Here is a 22,568-nt window from a genome sequence, read left to right as displayed (position 1 = left end):
CTAAAGCTTCACTAAATAAGCTTCACTAAATTTACTGGCAGTGGCAACCGTGTAAATTTCTGACGGACATTTTGGCTCGTATTTTGCATCCATCCGTGACACTAATGCTTCATCAGAACCGCTCCTAGGAGTCGACAGTGCGGCTCGTGTTCGTCAATTGTGATCTCACTTGCTCTTATTTCGTGTTCAGCGAGTGGCGTGATTTACACAGACTATTAATGCAGCTGTGAAGAACCTACTCCTCTGCATGCGCTGCAAGAGTGGTCGCACGTGTTTGTTTCTGTAAAACGGCTGACCAGCATCGCAACTCTCCTGCGGAGAGAGGGACCCCTCTAGCATGCGACGTTCCCTCGCAGCTTCCTTTCTGCAGGGCTGCACGGACGATGGAATTTCTTTGATTTGCTCACTGTGGAGGACACGACGTGCCTCTGTTATCTTCGAAGGTATGCTTATAATTTTCACTGCATACGCACGTCGTATTCGAAAATTATGAAAACTGAAAACGCGTTGCGCGTTGCCGGTTTCGTGAGTGTGCGACTGTGTAGTTATTGTGGTATACGTGATAAAGCCGTCCTCTTCTAGCTATTTTGTTTTTATAACAAGTTCTCGTTTTGCGTGCTTCTTCCAGATTAGGTATCATCATAGTTATACGGACACAAGCGCTACACCAACTGAATTATGGCTTTAGTTTCGTGTGTTCTTTTCGTAAAAATAAAGAAAGATGTTAATTATTTCGTGTTTCTTTTTTTTTTGCTTGGACACTTGATAGAACACCGAAGGTCAGCTGCAACTTAACCAATGAAGAAATCATAACCGTTGGGAATTTGCATCACACTGTGCGTGTGTGCGTGTGTGCGTGCGTGTGTGTGTGTGTGTGTGTGTGCGTGTGTGTGTGTGTGTGTGTGTGTGTGTGTCGTTCGCGTGACTTACGTGCTTATGTCCCAATTTGCCACTTCTAGCCAAATGTTTACCTTGTTCTTACGCTTAAACGTACTTGAACTATAGACGCCTCAGGGCACGCAGCGATATATTCTTGCTAGGACAGGTGCTGAAGGCGGTATATATAATTTCAATCCAGGTCAGCAAAGTAAATTCCACTGATCAGCGTTAGCGCTTACCACTGCTTAAAAGAGTGTATTAATAGCAGTTAATACAAAGAGATTGCGTACGGTTTCTAAAACTTGACATTTAAGGGGCTGCTTTTCAAGAAGCGTCGCCAATAGCCTCCGTTCCTAAGCGCGCATGGACTTGGCCACCATGTTTTTTTTTTTTTTACGACTGCGAAACACGCTTGCACACTAGCTGCGTTTCATGCAAGGCAATAATGGTTGAATAACCAGTCCCCAAAAGTGTTTCAATTGAAACTCCGTAGACACGGTCAATAGCAGGTCATTGTTTCCTTTTTACTCACACAAATGACGCTTGATTGACGCGGAAAAAAAGATTTTCAGTAGCCAATATTCTTGTGAAAGTTAATAGGAAAAGTAGATAAGGACACAGTGCACTCTTTGTAGAAAAGTCAGTACAGCCCGAAGACAATCTCAAAAGGGCCGTGTACTCGCCGTGCCAAGATCACTGATAAGCACACTCCTCAATGGAATGGTCCATGATCCAACTGCGTAAGCGTAAAAGGGGCCCAGTGTCACCCACGTTCCGTCCTCAGTGTGAACCTGCCTGGCAGAAGTAAAGGCGTTTCGCGTGGCCTGTAAACAGCGCTCGAACTGAGTTTTGACGAAGTCGCTTTCTCTCATCGTCTGCGCAGAATCACAGTGAACCATACCGGAACAAAGGTTCCTTCCTTAACAGTCGAGAAAGACTGCCCCTTTGATGGATAGAGTTCATAGAAAGCGGTTGCTCTGTTACTAGTGTTACGAATGTTCCGACAAAAGGCGCTGTGAGCTTTATTTTGCAGCTAGCGCGGCGTCTCCATTCGCAGATACGCAGCATGTCGCCATACCGACTCTTTCCGTATTTGAAAATGGTCGTGCCACTTTTTCAGCCATGTCATTCTCCACGGGAAAATGACGCGCCCTTGCCTTCAGCGAAAACCGCAGCTTTTCTGTCATTTTCCTCGATTCACTTTCATGTCATTTCCCATTTCGTTTTTGTGGTTCTTATCTATCGCAGCACCTTGTACGCCATTTTCGAAATGATGCGCGCTGGCTTGCACAGGCTCGTTCCTTCGCAAGCAGTCTGCGCATTGGTGGGCCACAGCAGCGCTCAGCGCAGCTGCACGCTTGTGATGACTAATCACCTGAGCTGCGCGATGCTGGCGCAGCGGCTGCTCGCCATTCGGGGAAACAGGTTGCGCAAATTTGTCGCAATTCCGCGAGTTAATTGCATTTTCGCGCCCCCAAAGCACAATTTAGCTTGTAGGAAGCATTTTAGTCTCACAATTGCACAAATCGAATTATACTATGATGAGGCTTCATTTAAAGGTCGGTTAACTGATGAGAAACTGCGACGGATAACTCTTCACAATATGCTTGACACAGCTGAACGCATGTGTCCGAATGAACAACACAAAGCGGCAATGTTAAATAAAATATTTTTAGGAACATTTGCTACCCAACAGCATACGTGCAAAAGAAAGTTAATGTATTCGAGGTAAACAAAAAGCATGGGCGCATTTATAAAGCGTTTACAAGAAACACACCATATTTAACAGAGCTTGAGTAAGCCAATAAACTCCATATACCCAAGACTGTACATCTGATCGGATGTGTTTTTGCATGGATGAGCTTTGGTAGCAGAGTATCTCTAACTATATTTACCAAATGCAGCGGATTCTTGCACGATAATGTATCTCCCCTGACATATTATTCATGTGACTATTTATCTGTGTCGCCGCCTGTGCAATTTGTTTCTTTTTTCTTCATTTCCTTCTATCTTCCTTTGTCTCTACCTTTTCCCCTTCCCGAAGGAGCAGGCAGGCGGTGTGCCCCTTACAGTCGTCAGAGTGTATCCTCCCTATTTCTTTTGCGTCTTTGTGTATCCAAACCTGATGATAATAATAATAATAGTAATAACCACGAAATATACGAGCAGATCATTATTTTCGAACGTCGTCCGTCGTTCCTGTGCACGCGTGATCAATAATGTTCTGCAGTTCGGTTATCACGCACATCCAATTTAATGTTCCTTATATATGTTATTATGTATTCAAGGTGCCACTGATCACAATATTTACTGCTCAGATGTCAAGTTTTAAAACACATGGAGACATAGATTTAACCAATTCACTGCAATTCCAAACATCTCTAAGGAGGCTGTACACGGAAGTGAAAGCTTTTTTCCTTCCATAGCTTCTGTTGCAGCTGTGCGCTGTGGCAAAAATGCGCTTTCGATTGACAGCAAATAAATTCGAACAGCGACTAAGAACGTTTTCTGTGTGAGCCAAGAACAGGATGCCTCACCTGCGAAGGTTTCGCATGACTTGCAAGGGTCGTCGGAGATAAGTTATTGCATTCGTCCTCCTCTCGCCCAACGACGGTGCTCACTTAGAGGGCGAAACTGAGCAAGCTAAGCGTTGACGTGCAAACCTGGGGGCCAAAAATCGAGGTGGATGAAAACTGCTCGGTATGAATCATGACTGTCAAGTTGTGAATATTAACGAGACAACAGTTGCGGAGCAGGTTTATTGACGACGGCTGGTCAGTACACACACGTAGTATCAAAATGCACCCCCCCCCCCCCGCTTGGGAAGGTTATTTATAGCAGAGGAGCACCAGAATGGGCGTTGATGTTCATTCTATAATGATTTAACTACGCGAAGAAGGATAACAGCAGAAGAGAAGACAGCACGTGCGCACACCTTTTATTGAGCGAAAGATATACAGTGAGCATGAAAAGGCAGCTTGGTCTCATTGGCCAAAAATTAACGCTTCAATCACTCCAACACAATCTAGACAGTGCAGCTCACAGTCAGCAAGCACCGCCGACGGATCGCTGACGCATCCACGTGTTTTCTTTATCGCATAAGCCTCGCACAGCTCTCGTATATTGCGCTCCTTATGTCGCTACAAAAACCTAGCTCTTTCAATAAGGCTTTGTCTGCTTTTCGCAGTCCCTGCAGTGCTTTGCTACGTGGGAATAACCATCAGATGAATAATTCTTGAACTATTCTTTTAAATGAATATTAATGCAACGGCCCGTTTGGCCGATATACACATGGTCACAAGTTCAAGGGAACTCGTATACTACTGGACAAGCGCCGGGGACAGACCTGTGGTGAACAAGGCAAACAAAAGGAATACTGCTAGGTGACTTGTCAGTTTGTTTGCTCATTACACGCGCCCCGCCACGGTGGTCTAGTGGTTATGGCGCTCGACTGCTGACCCGAAGGTCGCGGGATCGAATCCCGGCCGCGGCGGCTGCATTTTCGATGGAGGCCAAAATGTTTGAGGCCCGTGTACTTAGATTTAGGTGCACGTTAAAGAACCCCCAGGTGGTCGAAATTTCCGGAGCCCTCCACTACGGCGTCTCTCATAATCATATCGTGGGTTTGGGATGTTAAACACCAGATATTATTATTATGCTCATTACACGCGCATATAAACGGGGATTCTTTTGGGGGGGAGGGGGGGACACGACGTTTACATCATATCGTTCCGCAACGTTCTTCATGTTGTGTGATATTGTCACGTGGTCGTGACGCTGACGAAGGAAGCAGGCGGCGTGTTAAAAATGAAACTTTTTATTTGGCCGAACTTGTGGCCGTGAAACGGAAAGTCAACCTACAGCAATACACGCTGTACACCGATAGTTTCGAACAGAGCGTCGGCCGTCGATAATCTGACAAGCGGTGAAGCGCGTCGGCATTTATACATGTGCCGTCGAATATTCCAGCGTTATCGCTGGTTGTCACGAAAGCTCTAGAATAAGCTCGAGTGTTCGCGTCTTGCGCGCAATCTTAACAAAACGATCTACAATAATCGCGAAGCTTCTCGAACAATGAGGCGCGGTTTGCGCTGAGCGATGCTGACAGCCTTTGCGGTCAAAAGTCGAATACAGCAAAAGTGATAATAAGAAACGCACATGGCAATATCTTATGCTCGTAAGGCATAACAGCACATTTAAACACGAAAGTGTTTTATGCCGGGGTCCACTAAGACTTCACTGACGTATTTCCGTCACGGTTATGACGTTTTAAAATATAAACAGATGACAAAAAAAACTAGAATAAACAATTCAATGTTAAATCAATGCTATGCGAAGCATGGCGCGGGAAGGTGACTGTGGCGTATTCGTTTTATTGGAAAGAGCGTATGCTTGGGCATGTTGGTCATTCGTGTTTCACTTATTTCGCGCACAAACGAACAAGGACGAAGAGCGACGAGGACACAGCGCTGTTTCCGCGTTTTTTACTGAGCGAAACGTTACGAAATGACGCTAAAGATATGTACAAATTTTCTAGGCACACACATATGCTAAAGAGCCGTATATGCGTTATACAATCAGTTCTTTACAGTTGGGTAACGCTGCCAACAGCAACGTGGTTATTAACAACAATAGGAGCGGTAAGCTCATATGTAGTGCTCATACTTTTCCGTTATGACGGAGAACGCACGCACGTTTTACGAACCCGTGTGCGTGTGTGGAAGGGGTTCTTGACGCTTCTTGAACAATGTCATCATCACCGTGATCAGTGAGCGCCAGCAGCTGGACAGGACTTGTTTCAGATCCGTTCGCGATCGCGGCAACGAGGGTCTATGTGTAGTAAGTAGGAGTTAAAGTACAGCTGTTGCAAATCGTGGACGCCTCGGTCGTTTCGTCGACAAATTGTTTGATAGAGCAGACGGCATGTCGGACCCTGAAGTCACCATTTGCGTTGGTGAGGTATAGGCCATTGAGGCTGGTAGCCCTGGATAGTGCTACGTAGACCAACATCAATGGATGGCGCTTATCGTGTTCGTAGACTAGCTGGGCGTATGTGGCCCAGGCAGTCTAGTCTACAAATCAGCTGTCAATCAATATGACGTCATCCTTAGTCGGCATGAGGCCATTGCCCAGCCTCGTAAGAAATGAAGAGAACACTGCGTCGTTCTGGCGGACCGTGTGTAGGGCATCAATGAGTCGGAATGTCGGCAGGTCACGCGCCAGCTCCGACCGACCGGCTATTGTACGTCGTGAACATGATTTATGTAGTAATTTTTTTATTTATCTGTATATTTCATTATTAATTTATTGATCAAGATAGCTAATTATGAATTGTAAGAGCGGGTAGGCAACGCTACAACCACAAGCGACGTTGCTCCATGCACAGCTGTGATACTCGCTGAGTGGTCATGATATCGATTCTGACAATGCGTGAGATCTGGATCTGCCAGAATTTTCAATGTGTATGTTCGTTGTGACTGTGTTGATTGAGACTATGACATGTTCTTCATACGCTGATCCCCTGCTATGTCAGTTTTGGTATATTACAATTTATGGAGACGACCAGGAGAGCACCCAGACGTAGGCGGCTAGATAGATAGATAGATAGATAGATAGATAGATAGATAGATAGATAGATAGATAGATAGATAGATAGATAGATAGATAGATAGATAGATAGATAGATAGATAGATAGATAGATAGATAGATAGATAGATAGATAGATATGGCCAAACCCTCGGTCCGCAGTGGGAGGTGCGAAACGACTCGGCCACAAACCCTACGTTCATCAGCATTTAACGGCGAGCTATTTATACATTAAGGGTAACTGACTGGATTCCAAGAGAGGGTAAACGCGTGAGGGGAAGACAGAAAATTAGGTGGGTAGATGAGATTAAGAAGTTTGTAGGTATAACGTGGCAACAGAAAGCACAGGACCGGGTTGATTGGCGGAACATGGGAGAGGCCTTTGCCCTGCAGTGGGCGTAGACAGGCTGATGATGATGATGATGATGATTTATACATACTATTTACCGCTGGCGGTACGTAGAGCTCGAAGGCACTTGTCTTCGTTATCACCAGCAAGATGGCGCGAAGGGCGCGCTTTAGAGGTCGTCGCTCCGTTCGTTGCCATGCGCGAGCGCCCCCACCTGTACTGCCCTACAGGGCGTGGTCGCCCGTGCGCGCGCGCCTATCTCGTGATGGGGGCGCTTTGTACGTTTTGTGCTTATACCGCAAGTTTGCGTTCAAGTTACAGAGTGCACGAAGGTCACTTCGCTCGCTGCAGCGGCCGCGTTTGCTAAAGGAGCGCGCCCCTCAAACACAAAGAAGTAACAACTGTGACATAATTGAAAAAATTTATAACTGCGCTAAGGACGGGACACCAGAAACGAAGGGGACAGGACGATCGCAGACTGAAAACTGGTTTATTGAAACATATACCACCCTTATGAAACAAACTAAGCGCGTGCGCAATGATATTCATGACCACGTGACAGGTTTCACCACCCCCAAGACTCCTGTCTACTACAAAGGAAATCACGCTCTTTTCTGGAAAGATACACGGATGTGTCGCTGACGCACTTATCAGGCCCGTGTCTAGCTACCCAAGATGCCTCCAAGATGCCTCCAAGATTTCTCTTGCTCTTAGACTTCTAGCTCGCCCTATCATCTTGGTGCTACTGAAGATGGGCTTGCATCCCTGCGCGCATGCGCCACAATGAACTGGTAGGTGCTTCCCACTCCCGTCTCCTAATGAATTAGCATGCTCCATCAAAAGCTTGTCAATACACCTTCCGGTCTGCCCCACATAAACCATTCCACAGGTCAGGGGGAATTCGTAGACCACTTCAGATGTACAGGGTACATACGCACGTCTGTGCTTAACATCACATCCTCCATTGTGCACTTTGCTCGCGTTGGGCATGGCAGGCTACTGTCAGCCGATACCTGCAGAGGCAGCTTACGGGGCTGGCCCTTGAGGACCCGTACAAGATCGCGAGTTCAGACCGACTAGTGGGGCTGCTCCAAGATAGTATACCAGGAGCGAACTCCGGCTTTTTTATTGACATTGAGGAGCTTTTCTACTCGATTCCCCACGAGCACCTTTTCAAGGCAGTTCGCAATTGTATTGAACGTTCTGGTGCGGTGGCGTTCCAGAACTCGAGTGGTGTCTCGGTAGGGGGATTCCTGGAACTGCTGGAGACCTACCTTACCTCTACGATTGTGATTTTCCAGGAGAGCTTTTACGTACAAAAACGAGGCATATGCATAGGGTCTTGCGTAGCGCCAGTGCTCGCTGAGATATTTTTAGCTGATATAGATTGTTCGTTGTCCCGTGTCCTTACCGACGATTACGTTGTTCGTGTCTGTAGATACGTAGATGACTTTTTGATACTTATAAAAACTGACTTTAACGATGACCTTGAAGACAAAGCTAAGCGCATTCTTCAGTATTTTAAATCCACAGCAACTAAGTTGAATTTTACTTTTGAATTGCCTGACAATGCGCAGTTCTTAGATTTAAAGTTGTTTTTTTAAGGACAGCAAACGGTTGTGCTGGTCATACTCGCCACGCACGAACAAGGCCCTATTGCCTTTCGATTCCTCGCACTCGAACTTTGTGAAGAGGGGCATGGCGGTGTCATGCTTAAGGTCTTCTTCAACCAAGTCATGTCACCACTATGTCAATGATAGTTTCTCTTCACAAGTGAGTCGTCTCCGAATTGCAGGTTTCCCGCAGACGCTGCTTCGGGCTGTAGCAGAATCACTTTTAAGGGTCATTTGCCACCGTACCACGGCCGCTGACGGAAATGCAGAAGTAAATGAAGGAAACGAATCGGAGAAGAATGAAAGGCGCAAGTATGAAGTGATGCCGTACATACACAAGGTGTCGCACGGCATTAAAAAGGTGGCGAGAAGATACGGGGTCGATATGGTTTTTTCAGCGCCTTGCAAATTGTCGCGTTTGTGTGCCGTATATATATATATATATATATATATATATATATATATATATATATATATATATATATATATATATATGTGTGTGTGTGTGTGTGTGTGTGTGTGTACATGCCATTTGTCACGTATGTATATAGGTACCTACTTAACTAATCACCCTATGCCGCGTTCCTGGGCACAGAGACATTGAAGGGGCAATACGCTTTCTGACAATATCGCTGAATACGCCTTAGCTAAGAATAATAATAATAATATCTGGGGTTTAACGTCCCAAAGCCAAGATATGATTATGAGAGACGCCGTAGTGGAGGGCTCCGGAAATTTCGACCACCTGGGGATCGTTAACGTGCACCTAAATCCAAGTACACGGGCCTCAAACATTTTCGCCTCCATCGAAAATGCAGCCGCCGTGGCCGGGATTCGATCCCGCGACCTGCAGGTCAACAGTCGAGCGCCATAACCACTAGACCACCTTGGCGGAGCGCCTTAGCTAAGAAAGCGTACACTTCTTCCACTGCTGCACGACCTCTAGAACTCTTGTGCGCAGCAAAATGAGAAGCTATTGGCAGCACTTGTAGGACGCTAAAACATCAAGCGTCACCTTAATAAACCACGAATTGTAGTACTTTGGCAATCCCAATTTGCCGTAACGCAAATTGGGTCATTTTTACCGGTCCAAGAATAGGCCGCGCGTGTGGCACACATACACTTATCGACTGTTTAGTGGCTAACCGCGTGCGTGGATAAATGTGGCGAGATTATAACAGTCCGAAATGTCTTTTGGAACGGTGGAAGGTCATCAAAGAGGTGCTGAATAAAAAAAAACACTTTTCTTTCGCACAACACTAGAACATGCCAGTACGCCCAGCACCAGTTCTCACATAAGAACCGCTCTTCGACAATACATCGATATGAGGTTTTCATTAATGAGACAGGGTTATTGCATCTTATTGCCCAATAGGTGCGTAGCGTAGCCTATTATAAGGGCTGCTGCGGCCTTGATTTATTTTTGCACTAGTCTCCGGTCTTTGGTCCCAAGGGTCCACGTCAGGTGGTAGAGCTACATATAATCTAGAGCTGCCACTTCTTAACCTAAAATTTCTCTAATATGTAACTTCTGTAGGTTTTCTCTACAAAGAAACGAGCGCTTCGTTCGTTCCCTTCTTCATTCATCTCGTTCCGTCAGGTAGTACGCGAGGGTGTAGTAGTCAGCTTGTAAACAGACCACACTCTACGTGATGCCAGCTGACAAAAAAGAGCACTCACCACGCTGGCTACGAGCCGCTCCCAGGTTTACATGCACACAATTAGGTGCACAGGAGGACTACCGCCGCTGTAGCTCAATTACATCGGACGCGTTATCCCAAGGTTGTAGGTTCGGTCCCTACAAGTTGTCTTTTCGTCTATTTTGATAGGCTTACATTTGAGTTCTTCACACTCCTGATATCTTTACTCTGACTTCCTTATACTACAGCTAAATAATACGAATAAGGTGCCAACCCCTTCCTTGGCTGTTGGCTTTATTCGGTTGAGAAATAGAGTTTGCTCCTCCTACAAAAACGTTTCTATTAATACGTACTTTATTTCATACTGGGGCGAAAGTCCCTTTAAACCATACCATTAAAAAAAGTCACCGTTTCGCCTTCAGGTTGAAGCATAAAATTGCAACGTCATGCAAAGAAAGGCTAGCAACTCACTCCTTTAACAAAAGCTGCCGCAAAATCAAGCCAAGTGACCTTCGTGCGGTCTATTGCATCAACGCAAACATTGCGATTAAAGAGATAAACGTCAGACTCTGCCCAGGTGGCGCTGCAAAAAAACCCGCCACCAGCGCCCTCATCGCCGCCCTGGCGCGAACTGGGTAGTGCAAAGAGAGGCGTCCGCGAGCGAATCCGCGAGCGAATGTGCATAGGCCACATTAGAACCCCCTCGAAGTCAGTGTCGAGGCACGGAAAATCAAGGACCTATAAAGCTTCTTCCCCCAATCCACGCTTCATAAAAGTAGGAAGGTCATCAAAGCGAGCTGCGGGTACAATGCAAAAGAAGTTTCAGTTATTTCGGCGCGCTGCAACTCGCCATGTACAAGCGAGCATCGCACGACATCGAGCTCGAGGGAAACCCTCCGACGTCCGTTCTGTAGCGCCTAAATGCATTAAATTCGGATAATGTCAAAGCGATGAAGTACATACACGATCAATTTACTTAGCTATGTATCTTACGATCAGTGGGGTAATGCTCGCTCTATCGGGGGCGAATGACCCCGACAATTATGGCCTTTTCAGTTCCATTCTCCCTCCATCTCTCGCTTCCTGTACCTTGGACTGTTTTATTACGCATGCTCGAGTGTTCTATTGACGGTTGTCTTCCGTTTGTATGTGCTGCAAATTGGGATACGTGCGCGTCCGCTTTCGCGGGGTACAACGAAAGGCAAAGCCGTGGCCTCCGAGATTGGCTCCGGCAATCGCGGAGCTTCTCCGAAGGTGGTCACGGTCAATGGCGTAGCTAACCAAACCTGAAGGTGGCCACGGTCAATATATTGCGATTTACTTGTATGACGCACACGTTTGCCAGTTGAAACCGGAACTCTGAGCCTTCAAAACGTACGTTGAGTTTATGGGAGGTCGCGGTGTGCGTGATCTTCATCACGCGTCTTCAGTCTGCCTCTAGCTGCTCACTCCGTGGTCAGAGGCTCTGCTGCGCTTCAATTCAAGGTTGCCACGGTTCTCCGTGATGGCTACGCACAACTAAAAGCAGAGCGGCATTATTACACTTTCTCATGCGACCTGCTGTGGAGAACGCAAGTAATTCGCTTACCCAGCACGTTCGCAAAAAACGGCGCGTATCCAGCGCTCTCGCCTTTCTGATTCGTACGGCAGCTACGGAAATCGCTAAAACTGAACGTTTTTATAGAGTCATTTACGCCCATGGCAACTCACGACGCAACAGTGGCGTCGATTGCGGCGTTTCTTCGTCGCCGCGCGGAGCTGTCGCGTCTACATGTGATCCCACAGCGTTCTGCGAGTGATCCCACAAGCAGTTATTGGCGGTTCGGTGGCGCGTCCAACTAAAATTCAGAGCTATCCTCCTGAGTGTTAAATGCGGAAACACACGCAATAGTAAGCTCAATCGTGGTTTCACACTCGCTAGTTGCACCTGGTTCCGCAGCAAATTTTGCAAGGAGGTCGAACTTCGCACTACAGAATACTGCTCCGACAGGTGGCACTACGCGTCTTCAAAACTTGAGAGTCCGTCGTCTGTTGGCCTCGAGATCTTGGAGTGGCGCCCTCTCGCGTGTGACGTCAGAGCGAGGACTCCGCTCTCAACCGCGCTGCAGCAGCCGCTGTTCCTGTGTGCGGATCGTCTGCTTCAGGCGGGAACATTGTCGAACGAACAGCCTCGCGACGGTCAACTAACGCTTACAACGAATGTTTTCGAGTGTAATCTTGAACTTGTTTTAGTTGCGGCCCAATCGGCAGGGCCAAGAAATCCCCCGGATGGCCGACGAGTGCGCCGATGCCACCGACCGCATTGCTGGTAAGAAAGTGAAACCATGTGTGGGTGTTCTCGCTCGTTATCGTGTTTCTGCCGTACGATACTAATTAGTTTGGGTGTTTCTTTCGATATTTCAGTAAGCGTGCCGTTCTCCAGCATCTACAAGTATGTAGATAAAGCTTGTGAAAGGTCGCGGTGCCTCATCGAGGGCGAGGCGGTGTACGACGCAGGCCACGTTGTTGAATGCGCGGTCGAGGCCGTCAACGGAGATCGCATCACCATCGCAGCTCTCGTCCTGCAAACAAGTGCGCAAGTGCCGCCTTGTTGCACACCTTCCTGCCGATGACCATGATCGCAGTTTGACCCGTAATGTTGGTTCAGTGAGAACGATATTACGTCGTAGTTCATATAATTAATACCGCACAGGGCCGTCGCATGGGTATTATAATATAACAAATAGTTAATAGCTGATTGTACCATGCACAGGGCCACAGAGATTAACGTGGCAAAGGCAAGCTGGGTCCAGTTTCACGCAACGTAGCCTAACGAAAAGCTTAAAGAGCTCCGCTTTTAAAAAAGTGTCTGCACTGCCTCAGGTGAAAACTTTTAGAGAATGTGCACTACACAGCAGCAACAGGTTTCGCTTATGACTTTATGATAAGCACTCTGCTAGGTGCGCGCTTGTCTTTATAAGTAAAATACGTATGTACACCATCCAAATGCAGCCGTAGTCTGATATCCTGCGCCGCTCAGCTGAGCTCACGAGGCGCGCTTTCCTGCAAAGCGATTCTGAGGCCGCGTCCTCGGCTCCTCCTCTAGGGGCCTTCGCGGCAGGCTGTGGGACGGCACCGCTCCTGGTGTAAGTCGCCTATGCTTATAGCCCGCGTGCAATAAACGGCTTAAGTATTGGCGAGGCGCTTAAACGTAGTCACAAGCTTACCTAAGAGCGGCGCCTACGGTGGGTAGCAGAAGTCGCTGTCCGCGAAGTGATTGCTGCACACGGTCGATGAAGGCGTGGGGCGCATTCCCATTCTTAGCTTGACGATCAGCGAGCACAGGCGACCACAGGCGGCCACGCCTGTGCTCGCCGAAGTCGGTGCCGAAGCGCGCAGCCCCACTCCCGCGAAAGGCTAGCGGGCAATGCCCTTCAAAGTGCGCCATTTGGCTTCTTGCGCCATCTCGTGGTTGATAGTGAACACGCCTCTGCCACGCTGACGCACCTCGGAGGTGCGCGTACGACCAACGGCAAATGGTTTGTGTAAACGGCTCGCCATTGGTATGCTATTGGTATGACGCCTTGTGGCCGAGTGGCCAAACGCGTCATGCCGCGGATGAGTGGTCGCAGTTTGGAATCCCCGGTCACGCGCTTCGGAAAAATTTTCGTCTGAAGTGCTTTTTTTGTGAGTTTTATGTATACATGCCTATACATATTCGAAACGACGTGTCGGCGCCGACGGCAAAAACCCGCCGAAAGTCTCCATATAATTCCTATTACAATAAAAACTCCAAATATAATCGTTAACACTGTGTGTAACAATAAGAATTCCGAGACACCCTCAACATTTCATGTGATCTTTGTAGGAAAACGAGACTGCGACGTTCGACCCCTGTAACGGTTTTATGGAAAAGGGGCTCGTCAAAGCTGCGCTGCAAGGCCTCGAAATTCCCGATCTCGACTTTGGAGCTTTTATAAGAAAATCGTGGATCCGACACGGAGAAAAAACGGCTGTGGTAAGTAGGAGAAAATTAGGAAGAACGTCGCGGCGGGAATTGTAGTGCACTAAAGTGGTCATCAAAGGAGCAAATCAAAAGGATTGCTCCAGGTTTAAAATGCATTAGGAAGTCCACAGTTTTTGCCCCGCTTTACACAATCCCAGTTTAAACAAAAGCAAAGAGTGCACTTTATGTCAAGCAATAAATGTGCGCACTCGTCAGCATGACAAAGCCATTCTAATTTCGCTGTGTAAGCGCAGCGTTCGTCTGTTTATGCAGTCTGCCAAATGCAGCCCTTGTCAATGTACTTGGTTCTTGCTCCAATCCTGGCACTTTACCTTCTCGGTAAGGACTAAATGCGAAATGAACTGTATATTTTTGTGTCCTGAACGCTTTTCAGAGCACAGGAACGTTTCAATATTTAGTTAGGACATGTTTACTCCTGAAGAATTTAATACACAGGATCTAAATGACTGACGTTAGCAATCGTTGAGTCTGTTTAAAGAGCAGTACGAGCTGCAATCGCTTCTAACTAATACAGAATGCAACAACATACAACAATGTGCACCAATGCCTTCGTAAACAGTAGTTCGGGCGTCCGTGTGCAATATGTAATCGAAACCGCAGATTTACACATCGACCTGCGCAAGAAAAGATTGTCTGCGTCTCTTGCAGCCTACATCGGTTCAGTGGCCTTGCATTGCCTTCTTTAAAACTTGATGCAGTGGCGTCTTAGCACAAGCTGGTTCTATAAATAGCCACTGGAGAGACACCAAAGGATACATTGTGCTCATTGTGAAGGGTTTCGTCTTGAAAATGTAAACAACGCTGTCATAGGAATCTCAGAGTATGCTGCTGATTTTCTTGCCACCATCAGAATCAGCGTTCGTGATTTTGCTGCACATGTACGAACGCATACTCTCCGCAGCATGCTGCAGATAATTAAAAGAAACGAGGCGTGTTAGTCTGAAGCGCATGATCACAAATCTCTTCGTAACTGAGTGAACTGAGCACTAATAGCTGGAAAACGACGCAGAGAGACAAGGCATGCGTTCTTGAACTCGCTCTTCCTACCATAACAAAGCGCTGAGCAATAATTCTTCATCAACATCAACGTGTGCGTACGTAGGTAGGTTAGCGTATTGACTTTCAGACGCGTAGTCGGTACCTCGCTACTTCGCGAAATAATGAAATATGGTGTAAACATTTTTTTTCCTGAACATGTCAGACTCCCGAGCAACAATTTCACATCGCCTAGCGCTGAAGTGTGCTGGCTTTCTTCTGGTCACATATGGTTGAGCGACCGGCTTAGAGAGGCATTGCTCGACGGTTCAAATACCGGACAGCGAAGATTTTTTTCGTCAACAAGGAGAGTTTCTGAGAAATCGACATGTATTTCGAACGTGGCTTGGCGCTACAAACGTGTGCCTTTCAGCAAGCCTACTTTTATGTGAGCATTAGGCGATCGCGGACGTCCTCTGCCTGTGGTCATTCACTGCAAGAATGAATCTTCGACAAATTACAGGTAGACGATGCCACGGGAACCAGCTGTACCTACGTCGAGCTCGAGCGGCAGTGCTGGAGCGTGGCGGCGGGAATGCACAGCCTCGGCTTCGTGCCGGGAGACGTGGCCGCATTTGCCAGTGCGAATAGCCTCGACTTGGTGGTGGCGGTGTTCGGTGCCATCTTTGCCGGAGGAAAGGTTACATTCGTCAAGACTAACCTCACAGAAAGTGAGCTGCTGCCACACATATTTGACCAACTTTAATATCTCTTATTCTTTACTACATACGCGAGATGTGATCTGGAGCGAAGCGTTCTCCAATGAAGCATTTTCAAACCCATCATTACATCGCAACAAACTCTCCTATTTACAGGGGAAGTGGAGGAACAACTCTCCAAGGTTTCTCCAATGATACTTTTTGCTGACACGCAAAACGCTGCAAAAGTGGCCGCCGCGACTAAGAAGCTCACATCAGTGAAAGTAAGTCGGAGCGCTGTAGACCTGTTTTACTTACTTTTTACTACATTCTCACGATCTTTGCAGGTTTAAACCGCTGTGTATAGTGCATAACACACATCCAGCAGAGTGCATATACATGCATTTTATACCTAACTGTGCAGTGTGAATTAGTTTCGAACTAGTGACCGAACGTGTGCTGGAGCATTGATGGGCCGATAAAAAAGTGAATCTTACGTCATGTTCTTGTCAAAACACTTAGCTTCGTATTGCGTAGCACAGGCGATAAAACAACAACCAGCGTTTGTCCCTCTTATGTCTGCGTTCGCGTTGCCCTGCTTATTAGAAAGGCCATGTATTATTGAGAACGAAATTGTGCTATCTTACTATCTACGTATCGCCGTTCGGGCGAAAATATTGTTATTCTTACATTTCATTTATTTCTTACATTGATAAGGCTGCTTCTCCCGAATGATTTGCATCTACGCCGAATAGAAGTAATTTAATGATGTTAATTTCTATAAACGTAAAAATTTTCTATTCAAGCATAATTGGGTTTATCTGCACGATACTACAAGAAAACAAGCTTACAGATTGCAAAAGAAGATAATGTGTTGAGCGACAAATGCTTTAAATAATACGCGTAATTGTCAGCTAAAAATATCATTCTTTTTGTAATAAGGTATGACTAAAACGGAATGACTGGAATACAACGCGGCGTAATTAGTCGAGGTAAACAGTTTCCAACGGGGTCCCGAAATTCTGCTTTCTTTACAAAACGGCCTGAAATGCCGCTTATTCACGTATAGAAGTTCGGTGCCTGAATCGCGTCGATTAGCTTCCTTTCCTAATGTTGAATGATAAACGATAGAAAAAGTAGTTGTAATTGGTAGTCATCATTCCTCGAGAACAGTCAATTCGAGCCTCAGCAAAGTGATGGTCAAGCAGTGATTCTAGCCTGAACTTTAGCTGGTGCAACTGGAGTTGAGTTCGCAGCGCGGTACTCGGTCCCACGTCAGACAAGTTGCATTTTCTAAGGGAACTGACGAGCGTGAATAAAAGCGAGTAAGATTATGCATTTAGAAAAGTAAGCCATGTCAAGGTAAACATCGTCAGTGGCTTTGTTCATTTCTGTTACGCTGCGAGTCCACAGATCCTGCTGACCCGAAGGTCGCGGGATCGAATCCCGGCCGCGGCGGCTGCATTTTCGGTGGAGGCGAAAATGTTTGAGGCCCGTGTGCTTAGATTTAGGTGCACGTTAAAGAACCCCAGGTGGTCGAAATTTCCGGAGCCCTCCACTACGGCGTCTCTCATACTCATATCGTGGTTTTGGGACGTTAAACCCCAGATATTATTATTATTATATATTAGCGAGTCCACAGATCTAATCATGAAGAACTGTCCATGCCACGCTTTTTTAGCATTAGCTACACTGGCAGTTTCGCGTGCCAGTTCGAGAGCCGTGCTGTCCCACGGCGCGCAGATGGCGCACCGGAGCCACCGCGCGCGCCTCGCCAGTCTGCGCATTCTAGAGAGGTGACGTCATAGCTGCCGCAGACGCATTGGCGCCGGCGCGCGCCCAGCTGTGCGCCTCCGTTGCGCAGTGGCCGCCTGACGCTGCGCCGGAGCCGCTTCATAGCGCCTCTCATTATGCGCGCATGCGCAGACGTATCAGTGCGTGTATACATATAGCGGGGAGAAAGAAAAGAAAAACGGAAGGACAGGGAGGTTAGCCAGGGGGGGATCGGAGATCTCTGTTCGTTCCGCGTTCGTTCTGGCGGTGTTACGTCACAAAAGTGGGCGGTTCGCAGCTCTCTTCCGCCGAGAGGAAGAGGACAGCCAATCGTCAAGCGGTGAGCGGCGAGCTTTCCGGAAGTAGACGCGCATCTTTTGTCCTCGGCAAAGGGACCGAATATTTCAAAACGAAGTGTTTCTCGCCTTCTAATAAATACAGTTGTTATACGAAAAGATATTGTTTTTCTTTTCAAGCTCAAGCAGTTTCTGAAACAGCAATAGCTTTGAGTGCTGATATTTATATGTGTTAGATTTTCTAACGTGCTTGCTATGTTAAGTCGCGCACGCGAAAAAAAAAAAAAAAGAAAAGTAGCGGTTGGCACAGTTTTTCAAAATGTCGTCCCACCAGAATGTCTGGCTTGGCTCCCGGGTGTCGAATCGTCAAAAGGAGCTTCTGCTGGCTTTTATAAAAGAGCACCCACAGATAGCTACGCCGTCGCGCCCGCTGGGGCCGTCGTTCACGAGTGAGGAACGGGACGACACCTGGCAAGAGCTGGTAGCGCTTTTGAACTAAGAAGTCCCTGCGCGTAAGACCACAGCCCAGTGGCAGGCCCATTCATTTCGTTCGCACTGTTTGTTTCGAGAACTGAAAGCGACGCCGCACTCGCTCATGGCTTCAAACGCATCTCGCACCTCCAACCGCAAAAGAAGCACACGTCGCAAGTGCCATTTTCTGAAAATCAGCTCTTGCGGCAGCCGCAACCGCCGCATCATGCCGTGCGAAGCGGTTTGTTCGCGAGAGAACGCGTGCGAACGGCCTCGCGATCCGTTCGTTTGTAGCAGACGACATGCTCGTTATGACGCGGTATGACGCCACCAAAAAATAAAAGATCAAGCGAAAAGAAAAATGGCTACGCCCCTCAGAGACGTGGTTTTTTCCGGCTTCGGCTAATCGCGTGCGCCGCCAGAATGGGTGCAGAACGAACGGCGCAGAACAGAGATCTCCGATCACCCTACTCGTTATGACGCGATATGACGTCACCAAAAAAGAAAAGATCAAGCAAAAAAAAAAGAAATCTCGACACCTCCCGGCCTTGAGTGGCATCTCCCACTTCAGCCAATCAGCGCGCTTGTTCTTCCCCAGGAGAACGAACAAGCGATCGCGCCCCAGTTGTCAGACCGACTGGCTGGCGTTTTCCAGTGTGGTATAGCCATGGAGAAAGAGAGCGCAAATGCTGCGAAGCGGCGCAGAGAAGCGGAGAAGCTTGACAACCACGAAAGCTAAGAATATTCAGCTGAACCTTAGCTAACGCTACGTATATCCTGGCATAGCCGAGCTAAGCCAGTGAAATTTTTTTAACTTTGATTGCGGATGCTAAGTGATTACGTTTACATGAAAAATGTCCTCTCGCGATGAAAGAAAGCGAGTGAGGCGATCATAATTGGGGCTTCATACGCGGAGCATGCCGGCGCGTGATGGTAAGAGCACGTCCCATTCGCTGCAGAAACGGGCTCCCTAAACTGAAAACCTCAAGAGCGATTAACAACGGCTGGCACACACGTGGCAAGTTTCACTCCGCAATGCCTTCGCGGTGCTTTCTATTGCACTATTTCACCCACGAAAATGATCGGTCACCTAGCCAGGGCTAGGCTGCACTCGGAAATTACTGAAAACAAAGTGCTATGCGGGTCAGTGCGAGCGGATTTGGAGAAAGGCGGCAAATACACCAGCAAAGTCACAGGCTCAGGAATGATCACCCTTTTGAAAACACCTCGACTCCTCCTAAGTGTTTACTTTACGCAGCCGTGATAGCTGTTAGCAAGCGAAAAAAAAAAGCCACAGTTTTGCCATAATGGCGAAGCAAGGAATGCGATAGCAACAAATTAGAACGGTATAGGAAGCCATACTATCAGTTCTTACCGTTAGCATGATACCTGGTGCAAATGAAACGCTCGCGTTAGGAAATGGGGCCGCTGCAGTTAATAAAGTGGCCTTCGTGCTCTCTGTGGCTTCAACGCAAACATTGCACTTATTATTATTAAAACGCTCATTTCCCGTCGGCAACCCTGCAAACTATTTTCACGTCGTCTGCTTGAGCCGGCAGGCCTCGCACGTTTTCACTCGCACGCAAGACGATGTTGTTGATTTGGAATTTATACAGAACTTGGCGGCGACGGCAAACATGCGTCTAGAGTGTCCCTATGCGAGAACACCGTCCTACAACAGGAAATGTAAAAGGGACCCTGAAACGCTTTTGACGAATTTCTATAAACGCATTCAGCCGGTAAAGCAAGTCCTAAGAATCATTTGCAGACCGATTTATGCTCTCTGCTTCAACTGTGTAATTTATTACAAGACATTAAACGTCAGAATCGCTACAGATCACGGCGGCTCAACCGAACGAGTTCCGCGTCCTTACGCAGCATTGTTCCATCGCACGTAGCACCGGCGACCGATCTGATTGTATGTGTTCAGTCTATGTCACTGAAACTCCGGTGAAAAGCGAGCATCGTCTGCCTGTGTTACAACGTGCTCCGCGCATGCGCGGAGCCCGACCGTGTTCATCCCGAGGTTTCGGTTCTAGGACACCATGAATTGCCTCCGATGTGTGCCGCAAATTGGTGATTTGTAAAGCTGCGATATCGTGTAAAGCATGTAAGACACCTGGCGAGAGGAGTGCTGGTCGCCGCAGTAAGTGTCGCATTCCCTAATCGACCAACGTCAGGATCAATGCGTCTACGGCTGTAAGTTCAACCCTGAAGACACAACCACACTGCCCTAGTTTACGCTTATCGGTGATCGTTTTCAAATACGTTTTGCTTGTCTGCATACTTGGTGGTCATCGCAGATTGCCGCCGTAGAGCGGAATAAGATAAGAACGGCTGGTAGTGTGGCGGCACTTGGCGACGCCCGTAAGGAAACCATTGACTTCCAACAAGAGCGAACACTCCTGTAGGCCGAGCTACTGCACTGCTGTCAGCGCCACGAGCGGCTGGTCTGACTGATAATGAAATTTGGGACAATAATCGTCATAAATGAATAAAACAAGAACGATTTTCTTTTCGGGGCTGGGATTTGAACCCACGCAGTCATGCTCCGAAGGCGGGTGTCTTCACCACCGGGCTACGCACTCATGCCTGATGAATGTGAATACGTGCATATGTAAACCATCAGTATGCCTTGTATCCACGGTGCAAAACAAATGTAGGAAGAGAAATTTCACTGCCAGCTTCACTTAATTCTGTGGCAGTGCATTGAAAGACCTCTGCAGGACACGACATCGAGCCATCATGGATGATTGTACACTCGCGTTCAAGTTGTCCTCCTGAGGCGGCTGTTAGAGGTGCTGACTAACGAGCCGAAGCGCGTCTACCTACGCCGACTGGCCGGTGCTCAGATCATTACTTGCTCGGTGGTCACGAAACGGCTCGAGCGGCTGCTCTTTACAAAAGTATATTTCTCTATGGGGATACAGTCTGCCGGTGTAGCACGCGAAAGCTACCGACACGGCAGCGCAGCCCAACCCACCGAGTGTGCTGCTGTCACCAGCGACGGCAGGGTTTTAGATTAAATGAGGAACGGTATGGATGTTACATGAGAAGAAACATATATATATATATATATATACACTAAATGAAGGGAAGGCACGACAGGTCCGCGTATTTTCTATATTGAATGAACTTGCAGATAGTACATTTTGAAAAGGAAAATTGCCTTCACGAACGTTTCGGCCGTGGCAAGGCCTTCGTCAAAGTAGGTCTGTTACAATGCAGCCGCTTTTATGGGCTCACGTGTTGAACTATCGGTACAGCATCAAGGACCATCGAAAAAAACAATAATAATAAACAACTGGTAATCTGTCAAAAAGATTGTGTTAACATAACTGACATGCGATGGGCACACGAACATACAAATTTCAAATTTTCCTTGCGCATCAACACGTGGGACACAGGGTGGTTGGCAGAACATGTAAAAAGAGCTCTGAAGTAAAGAAACCACGAATGGGGGACTAATAGCTATACATTAAAACATTTTACTAATCTAAGAAGCCGTTTTGTTATAGTGCGAGGCAGGTGAGCTTTCCTACGTTGTCATTGATGCCTGAACGAATGGTGTTAAATTTGTGGATCAAGAAGGATTCTCTCACTTTCCTATCGTGATTTGTCTTGAAACCGGACTGAATAATGGCGGCCCTAATTTTGTCGAAACCGTGGCCAGGCGTACTGGCGTGCTTCGAAGTGGTAGATTGGGGAGGCTTACGGCGTGTGCACGATGATAATTAACACGAACTCTGAAACTTGTCTCTGTTTGACCTACGTATTGAACTTTACATGTTGAACACTCGAGAAGATAGACGACGTTGGTACTGTCACATGTGTAGTCGCCATTTATTTTTAATGAAAAGCTGGATGAGCTACTTGAAACTATTTTAGATGTCGTCATGTGCGCGCACACTTTGCAACGTGGTTTGTTGCAGGGATGACAGCCTTCATCACGCAAACACGTGGTTTTAGATGAGGTTAGTAAATCACGAAGGTTCCGCGATCGTCGGTAGACCACGCGTGCTTGTTCCGTAAAGATACCATTGAGCCGCTCGCTCTGTATTAAAATGTTGAAATGTTTCTTTAAAATGTGGTTGACATTTGGCGCTGTGGCCGCATGTGTCAAAATTAGGTTAGTCCGCGAACTATCTTTGGATCTTTTGTTAGTACTCAGCGGATCTGAATGATCGAGCTCTTCTGCGCGTTTGATGGCGTCTGTGATTATGCTGGACTCTATTTTTCGAGCGCGCTCCGAACTTGTTCGCAGTTACGGGAAAATTCGGT

At 47.3% G+C, this 22,568-nt stretch overlaps 1 protein-coding gene across 1 annotated transcript in view; it reads left to right on the top strand.

Moving 5' to 3' along the window:
- Window positions 1–13,920: 13,920 nt before the first annotated feature.
- Window positions 13,921–22,568, top strand: part of LOC119389835 (luciferin 4-monooxygenase-like) — a 136,191-nt gene continuing 127,543 nt past the window's right edge. Inside the window, exons 1-3 of the mRNA XM_037657236.2 lie at window positions 13,921–14,065; window positions 15,573–15,780; window positions 15,925–16,031. Of these exons, the coding sequence (XP_037513164.2) occupies window positions 13,955–14,065; window positions 15,573–15,780; window positions 15,925–16,031 (426 nt within the window). The 5' untranslated portion in view covers window positions 13,921–13,954. The remainder of the gene's footprint in view (window positions 14,066–15,572; window positions 15,781–15,924; window positions 16,032–22,568) is intronic.

The sequence above is a fragment of the Rhipicephalus sanguineus genome, chromosome 1 (genome assembly GCF_013339695.2).
Source record: "Rhipicephalus sanguineus isolate Rsan-2018 chromosome 1, BIME_Rsan_1.4, whole genome shotgun sequence".
In the NCBI taxonomy this organism is placed as follows: domain Eukaryota; kingdom Metazoa; phylum Arthropoda; class Arachnida; order Ixodida; family Ixodidae; genus Rhipicephalus; species Rhipicephalus sanguineus.
This window is presented reverse-complemented; position numbering and strand designations above follow the sequence as displayed.